The sequence below is a fragment of the Apium graveolens genome, unplaced genomic scaffold (assembly GCF_009905375.1).
Source record: "Apium graveolens cultivar Ventura unplaced genomic scaffold, ASM990537v1 ctg5030, whole genome shotgun sequence".
NCBI lineage: Eukaryota > Viridiplantae > Streptophyta > Magnoliopsida > Apiales > Apiaceae > Apium > Apium graveolens.
In genome coordinates, this window is record NW_027418790.1 from 123,422 (window position 1) to 131,975 (window position 8,554).

An 8,554-nucleotide genomic window follows, 5' to 3' on the forward strand; every position below is an offset into this window, starting at 1 on the left:
TAGGAACCCGCCATTAAAAATATTATGCATGCTTATATAAATCCCCTGAAAATTGTGGCACGAACCGACCTGATAGGTAACCGAGTTACCCGAAATTAACATGTCTAATCCGAAATGACCCAGAATTTAGAATAAATCAATAAAAATAAAATTAACAAATTTTAATTTATAATTTTAAAAAAATAAAATGTCATGTCAAATTAATTTAGAAAAATAAAAATATAACAAAACACAATGTTACAAATATTTTATGAAATATAACCAAACATATTTATAAATAATATATGTGTATGTTATTTAAATAAACAGGTCGGGTTCGGGTATTTCGGGTCAATCCGAAAATGACCCGAATTTTTTTAATAAATTTTACCTAACTCGAACCCAACCCAAAATTCAAAAATTTCGACCCTAATTTGTACTTTTACATGTTGGGTGTGTGAAATTTCGGGGCATGTGTGATTTTGCTGCCCCGTGTTAAAGTGTCGTATTCCTTTATTCTGGTACTCCATGGCCCCAACCCAATAGTTTGCAAGTCATGCACTTAGATTCCATCTTCAGAGCCCAAACAGAATAATTAAAAAGGCCCAGCAACATATCTTTGTAATACATTGACATCAAGCTCCTGTATGAGCAAAGTAAGGTGAGGATACAATGTCACCCTACCTTCTTCCCTGTAAGTCTTTACTGTCCCACAATATCTTTAATTTAACCCAGAACAAAGTTAATTCAAGCTTTTCTTTATGCCTATTTGCTAAAACTAAGAATTTAAGAAATTATAGTTTAGTAAATAAGCATTGCAGAAAATTGATTTTTAGTGAGAATTTTTCTATTTTGAGAAGTACCCATGTTTCTTTTAGTTCAAAAGATGAAATCTTTACTGAATTATCAGCCACCCATTTAGGTGAAGAGTGTAGAAATGAGATTGTTGAGGAGGTTGAGGAGCTTGAGTTGTTAGATAAGCCTTTTGTGAAGAATGTTAGTAATGGGGCTGTTGATGAAGTTGAGGTACCCGAGTTGCGTAAATTGGATGAAGAGGAGGTTTTAGAGCCTTTCTTGAAGTTCTTTAAGCCTAGGGAATTGGGTGAGAAAGTTTATGATTCAGAAGAGAGTGATTTTGAAGAGGAGGAAGTGGAGAAGGTTTTGGTTGAGTATTATGAGCCTAAGGCGGGTGATTTTGTCGTAGGTGTTGTGGTTTCGGGTAATGAGCATAAGCTTGATGTTAATATTGGGGCTGATTTATTGGGTACAATTCTTAAAAAGGAAGTGCTTCCTTTGTATTACAAGGACATGGAATACTTGTTATGTGATACTAACAAGGATTCTGAGGAATTTATGGTTCAAGGGAAGACCGGGGTTGTGAAAAATGATGAGGCCATGAGTGGTGAGTCAGCTCCAGGAAGGCCTGTTGTGGAACCTGGAACTATTTTGTTTGCCGAGGTCCTGGGAAGAACGCTTAGTGGTAGGCCGTTGCTCTCTACCAGACGGCTGTTTACTCGTCTCGCCTGGCATCGCGTGAGGCAGGTTCTTCTCTTTCTTTGAGTTCATGAATTCAGTGATACATATTGCCTTTCTCAGACAAACTATGTAATGTAGGAGCTTCATTCTTATTTAAATTTTAATGTAATGGATTGTGTGTGAAACATGTTTCGGGTTAAGAAAAAGATGATTGAGGTAAAATATTCGTGCTAAAAGTTGACAGGCTGTTAAGTATTCTACATGGTGTAATAGTTTAGAAATGCAGAAATAGCTTTGCAGTTTCCCGTATAAGCTTAATGTGTGAAAAAGTCTCGAAACTATCAACATTAGCATATCAGTCATTCTTTCGGAATTTGGACTTCAAATCCTCACTCGAGCTGTGAGTGACATGTATGTAGTAGTGTGTCCTCAAATAATGTTGTGTGCACTGCATAGCATTTTTTTCTGGTATCCAAGTGTCCAACTTGTCAGAATATCTTGCTGTTATTTAAACTATTACAAGATTATTTTCTGTAATATTGTTTGCTTCATTGGTTTAATCTCTTCTCATTTTTTTATGTTTCATGATTGGCCACGGTGATTAATAGATTTAGAGCATAAATGATCCATAAGACCTTTGGAGGGATAAGTTCTTAACAATTACAACGAGAAGTTGATGGAGGATAACACGTAAGAATAATGATTTATGTAACTAAAACAATATAAAAGATAAACCTGGGCTGATTAACTGCAGAAAACCCACTATGGTACTACCCCAAGGTTTTTCAACCACGGAATGGAGAAAAGACTAAAGAGCATCAATTCATTATAAAATATCTCAAGAATTAAGTCTAATAATTATATGTGGCATTACATGACTTATACAGGGAATATAAACCCTAAATATAATTTAATGAACCAAGGCCCGTAAAAATTGTGCTTTAGTGTAAATAAACTAATATTTGTTAAACTTCTAGCCCCACATATGAACATATATATATATTATTTTTCTCTACACAAATGTATATAAACTAATAAATAATTTGTATAAGAATCCATAATTTCCCTTCCCCATCATTCGCCCCTTGTTAGAGAAAACTCAATCACGAGTTTTATAAAAGACAAAAATCATGTAATAGTGTAAAACTGTACACGAATGAAGAAAATATATTGCAATTCTTATAGATACAGATGATATGCAAAGAACTCCGAGAACTGGCTTGCAAGTGATGGAGGTGCAAGCGAGTATTCTGGAATGACAAACTATATTATAACAAACTTGACATGATCACCTCGATAACATGAGCAACCACTTTACATTCCTCAACGATTTGAAAGCAATTAGATTGTGACTTGGTTTCGTTTACCTGATCGTTTTTAACAGCCTCTACATCCTCAACTTGTTCAACCTCCTCAATTCAATTGGATCTTCCATATTTTTTTCTTCAACATGCTCAATTTCCTTTGCAATTTCATCCCCTTTGATTAATTTCGCATTCGCCTTGTGCAAGGCGTCGAAGTTGAGATGTAAGAGTGTCAATAATGCTCTCTTGTCTCCCATTTGCACATTCCATAACTTTCTATTCTCAACCAACTTTGGTCTTCTTTTCCAACCTTACGAGTTCGTAGTGTTTTTTAGTTAACTCATTCAATGTAAGCTCATTTTCAAGTATCTTCGTCCACAATAACAAACATAGTGACTGTTTGGGGTTCACTTAAATTAACTTAAATGGGCTATAAATGCTATTTGTCTTCTCTTGAAATTTGTATTAAGTGTTGGGTCCTTTGTGCTAAGTATCTACCATCATTGGGATGTGGAATTGCCTAATCTAATAACCCTTTTCCTTCGCTTATTTTGTGTGCTGTGGATTATTGACATGTGTAAGTTAACTTAGATTATTTTTATTGTTGGTTTATTATCCCTGTTGAGCAGAAAAAACTGATGGAATATTTACTGCATGTGCAGCTTAAAAAGCTCAATGAGCTTGCATAGTGTTTTAATAAAATATTTTACGACTTTCTATTTTTCATGCTATTAAGACGCGATTAAATTAAATTTTTCTGTATCATGCTATGTCTTGTGTAAACTAATTTATAATATACGTATATATATATTAATATGCAGATTAAGCAGCTAAATGAGCCTATAGAGGTTAAAATTACAGAGTGGAATACTGGTGGTCTGCTTACAAGAATCGAGGTTTGTTCTATATTATACTACACATCTTTTCTTACGTTTTTTTCAGCATATCCCAGGTGTACACATATGCATTGTTCCCACAATATTTAAGTTGGTTTTGCAGGGTTTACGTGCCTTTCTTCCTAAAACAGAGCTGGTAAATAGGACAAACAATTTCACTCAGCTTAAAGATAATGTAAGTGAAAATTCCTTTTAGATTTTTGTTTCTTAATCTAGTATTGCATATTCTGGGTGATGTATATTACACATGTGCATGTTACTGATAGGATACATATCATGACCATTGGTCATGGGGAAAGGAGGGAATGAGCCTTGCCACTATGCTATCAATGAATCCTCATGGACTTGATTATGTTTTATTGATTCTGTAGTTCTGTTTTGAGACATAGTTTTTTTTTAGGTTTTGCAGTTCAATTCTATAAATAAGGAGCTTATGGTCTAACTTCAACATATATAAATCCTACTGTAGTTAAGGGATAATTATGAGGACAGCAAGCTACACAACTCTAAGTAATTTGTATATTTCTGAACACCAACGCACCCAGATGAGCATGTGTATTGGCTAGTTAAGGCATGGCTTGGTTGATGTTTCAATAATTTTTGTGAAGTAACTAAGCATGTCTTTTTAGGTCTTGTATTTTAGATCAATTTGCTTACAAATGTTTACTTGTATTCTGTTAATAACTTTTTCGGCTGGTGTAGGTGGGACATAAGATACATGTGATAGTTACTAGGACAAATGAAGCTACCAATGACCTTATTATTAGCGAGAAGGAAGCATGGGTTGGTTTGCATTTCACACTTGGAATTGCATGCAACTTCTTGTTCTGTTATTTAATTTCTGTTTATATTGTTTATCTCTATGTTTTCTTGGCTTTTCTTCAGCATACATCCTGCCATTTCTGTCCCATGAACGTTTTGCAATTTGCAGACAATGTTGCATCTTCAAGAGGGAACACTTCTAGAAGGGACAGTGAATAAGATTTTCCCATATGGTGCTCAAATAAGGATAGGCCAGACTAATAGAAGGTGGGGTGATTTTAATACTCACTTTCAGGTTACAAACTTATTCTAGATTACCACTTCTATTAACATGCAATTTGTTGTACACTTTAATATTTTTGTGAGTTTGTTGATAACTTGGTCCTTGTCTTGAAAGTTACAGGCACTTGCACACTGTTGGCCCACAACAATTGATATGTCTTCTTTACAGACCTGGACTTAGACCAGTGTAGGACATGATTGATTTTATTTACCAAGCATGCTCCGCAGAGAATTGGGCCCCTTTACGTGTTATCAATCTTTATGTTTAAGCTATTATTTTACAAAGTAAAAAGTGAAAAGAACGAATTAAAAACAAAGAATAGACTGTCCGATAATTTTAATTATATAATAACGAGGTTGCTGTGGAGTGTCTTAAATTACACTTCCATAAGTTACTCAAAATATATCATATGATATCTTATTAATCAATGAAATTGCACGTACTATTCTGAATAGGATATTTAAGTAATCATGTTTATAAAATATAATTTTGAAGGATAATGTAAAGCCAATCTAGTTTCCTCCATGCCATTAATGTAGATTTAATCAACCATTTGGTGACACTCAAGAAACCATTCATTCTTCTATAACAGCTCACTGTAACTTATCAAAACAATAGTAAGCACACCTTTTGCTAGAGGTGGGGTGGGGGGTTAACCACTTCGCACTGGCTACATGCTTGTTAGCATCAATTAGGATCCTGTACGTGTACAGCTCATTTCCTATCTTTGTAGCAAAATATATGCCACAATCAATTCCATAATCATGAAAAGTGGTAGCGACTTGGAAAATATTTCATTTACCAGTTTTATCTTTATATTGTAGAACCTTCAAGATGCAAAAAAGTTGTACAATAGGTATTTTAGGGTCAGTTTTTCAGATCCCACAAGTACTGTAACCTCAGAACAAAACACCCTTAAGATGATCGGAGCTATAAGATTATGCAAAATCCTTGAAGACAGAAACTGAGATTTCCTTCTGCATTTGTTATGCATGTAGTGCCTTCAAACTGTCAATAATTACTTGTGTTATATATGCTATATTCAGCGGGTTATTGCATATATCAAGCATCAGTCGAGAACGAGTTGCTTCTGTGAGTGACTTGTTAGCAGTTGATGAGAAGGTCAAAGTTTTGGTTGTGAAGTCAACATTCCCGGACAAAATTTCTCTCAGGTAACCTCAGAATTATCTCCCATTTGATCATCTTTAATTAGTAGCATGCTTGATTTGTCGATTTATGGTGCAGTACTGAAGTATGACATAGAAAAGATGGCTTAGTGTACCATTGTCTGCTTCAACGTAAGAGCAACACTGAGACTAACTTTAGATGTAAAAGCGAGCAGTGCCTTCCATTAATGTACCAGTAACCATAATATATAGTTTATATTGGTGAAACAGGAAGAAGCTTGTTGCGTTGGATACACTTTGTATCTTTATCTATATGGATTTTTTTTTGCATAACATACTAATCTAGGATGTCTTGTTTCAGAGACTTCCTTTTATAATAAGAAAATAATATGTTGGCGCAAGTCCCAAGGTGCTTCAGGATTGAATAGATGCTAAAAGTTCTTTTGATTCTGTTGTTTATATGATGAAGTTTATGGTATAATTATGAATTTGAGAGGTGAGAAGTAAGATTTTCCAACAGCTTTTACTTCTTGACGTGTTGGATTGTGGAGTTTATATTAAAGGATCGGCCAATATTAAGCAGTGTCTGATTCAGTAATTACTATATTCATGCACTGTTTTCAGTCTAAATGTGTTGATATATGTCAGAGAGGATCAAGTTGACCAGCATAAATCCTTGATAAACAGGCTAAGCCTAATCGAGTCTTCTTATTTGCAGATCGATCCTAAGCTATCTGTAACAGTAACAAGTATATTTTCTGTGGTTTCGACTACACTTCACCATTTACTCTATGAACATTGCATTCATTCTATCCTCTTAGTAAACTCCACAGAGTAAACATAATTTTTACCCGCTTGAAGAAGCCATATTCTCTCTCAGTCTTCATGGATATGCAGTCCATTATGTCCGTAATGACTTCTTTATCGTTTGTGATGGAATCTTTTCTCTTTCATCTGGAACACATGACATTACAACGCCTGTTGGTCGATGGATACTGGAACTTTGTTTGTCCTCTTAATTTTGAAATTGAAGCTGAAATAGTGTTTTGAGAATGTAATTGTCTTAATTCTGTTAGGGAAAATAAATAAATAAATAAATTGATTGCTTACTGCCACTTAAAGGAACTACTGAAAACTCATTTGTTTCTGTCTTGTGCAGTATTGCCCAACTTGAAAGTGAGCCTGGCTTATTTATGTCAGATAAAGAGGTACTTATTTTGATTTTCTCTTTCCTGTATCTCTATAGTGTACTTGTTACTCTGTTAGGCATCATGTTATAAATCCATGTATTTTCCTATGCCGTACTATGTATTTATGCCTCTTTTTCATCTGACATTAAAATATTATCGCCTAATAACATCATTGAATCCCCTATATGCGGCTTGTTTTATTCTTATAGAGAGTATATTCGGAGGCTGAAGCAATGGCAAAGAAGTACAGGCAAAAGATGCCCACTGTTCCACTGGCAAGGAAGCTAAAACAGTTTCCAGCTGACACCTTATCTTACGAAGATGAAGAAAACTTATACTCAAATTGGAAATGGTTCAAATTCGAAATGGACAACATACCAGAATGACATAAGAATTCCAAATTGAATAAAAGGACATTATTGGAAAAGGAGGGAAACGACGAAGCCATCTCAAAATAGGACTCTATTGTGCGCAGAAATGATCACAGACAAGGTATAGTCCACTATTTGGTGAGCATTACGCTACCAAATTTTAGACAAGATCCATCAGATTTAAATTTTTGCAAAGAAATTACTGATGGACAGTAGTTATACAGACGTGATTACCCAATTTTGTGGCAAGATAGATGTAAATGTGCAGTACCAGGTATTTCAGACAATAGTTTAGGGATTGATATGTATGTTTGTCACTTGTCAGTGATTAATATAATGAGATATGTTATGCCCTTTCTCTTTGGTGTCGATTAATGTGATAGACTTTTTAATGCTTACTGTAGTTTAGGGATTGATATGTTTGTTTATCAGTGATCGACTTTTTAATTTCCCAAATGAAATTTTTAGAATTCATGTATGGGGCAATATTTTCAGGTTAATCAGTTTTATACAGTGATATGATTTGTTAAAAAATAACTCACCCACATTTACGAAAATTTCACATTAAAAGTGGGCAACTATGCTTATCTCCCAAATGTTCTATACATGGGCATAGTGCTTATTATTATTTATTTTTTTGCGTAATTGTTTAGACATTGTCGAGATTAGGTGGATCAAGAAAGTTATTTAATTTAGTTGATTATCGTAAAAGAATAAAATGAAAGTAAGAAAGAGGGACATGAGGCCCGAAAAGAAGTTAAAGAAACGTATTTTGGTAATTCATTAATGGCTCTTAATCTCATAATTTTAAAGCAAATAATTTAAAATATCACAATTCAGGAAAATGATCCTTTATATCATGGAAAACGTAACGAAAACATGTATTTATCACTTCTTCTAAAACTGCTATTACCCCTTGGGGTTGGGGGCCCTAATAGTGGGTTTGTAAAATTTTTGAAATAATGCAAATTAGTCATGCGTTTTAAAAAGTGACAACGCAATTAAACTATTCATTTATTACATAAACGCATCACCTACATGCGTTTCAAAATATTATTTTTTTATTTTTTTTGAAAAATATTATATTATTAAAATTAATAAAAAATATAAAATATAATTGTGTTTTTAAAAAATGCATCCAAAAAATGCGTTTTTAATTGATATAC

General features: G+C 33.9%; 1 protein-coding gene across 4 annotated transcripts; it reads left to right on the top strand.

Moving 5' to 3' along the window:
• The first annotated feature begins 539 nt into the window (after positions 1–539).
• Positions 540–7,746, top strand: LOC141702413 (protein PIGMENT DEFECTIVE 338, chloroplastic-like). Of its 4 annotated transcripts, XM_074506105.1 has the most exons (9): positions 540–673; positions 902–1,521; positions 3,581–3,655; positions 3,759–3,830; positions 4,358–4,438; positions 4,587–4,684; positions 5,747–5,872; positions 6,987–7,035; positions 7,227–7,746. In XM_074506105.1, the coding sequence occupies exons 1-9, from the start codon at positions 652–654 to the stop codon at positions 7,401–7,403; spliced, it is 1,320 nt and encodes a 439-aa protein (XP_074362206.1). In that variant the 5' UTR covers positions 540–651; the 3' UTR covers positions 7,404–7,746. The 4 variants fall into 4 exon arrangements, with proteins under 4 accessions (XP_074362206.1, XP_074362207.1, XP_074362205.1 ...); XM_074506103.1 differs by having other exon boundaries at positions 560–1,521; XM_074506104.1 differs by lacking the exon at positions 4,358–4,438 and having other exon boundaries at positions 558–1,521.
• Positions 7,747–8,554: the final 808 nt, after the last annotated feature.

What these genes read in the sequence shown, in the direction of transcription:
- LOC141702413 (XM_074506103.1), top strand. Translation starts at nt 652, where the DNA reads ATGTCACCCTACCTTCTTCCCTGTAAGTCTTTACTGTCCCACAATATC. An exon ending in GTCTGCTTACAAGAATCGAG is followed by an intron (nt 3,656 to 3,758) that starts GTTTGTTCTATA and finishes TTGGTTTTGCAG; the next exon opens with GGTTTACGTGCCTTTCTTCC. An exon ending in ATAGGCCAGACTAATAGAAG is followed by an intron (nt 4,685 to 5,746) that starts GTGGGGTGATTT and finishes TGCTATATTCAG; the next exon opens with CGGGTTATTGCATATATCAA.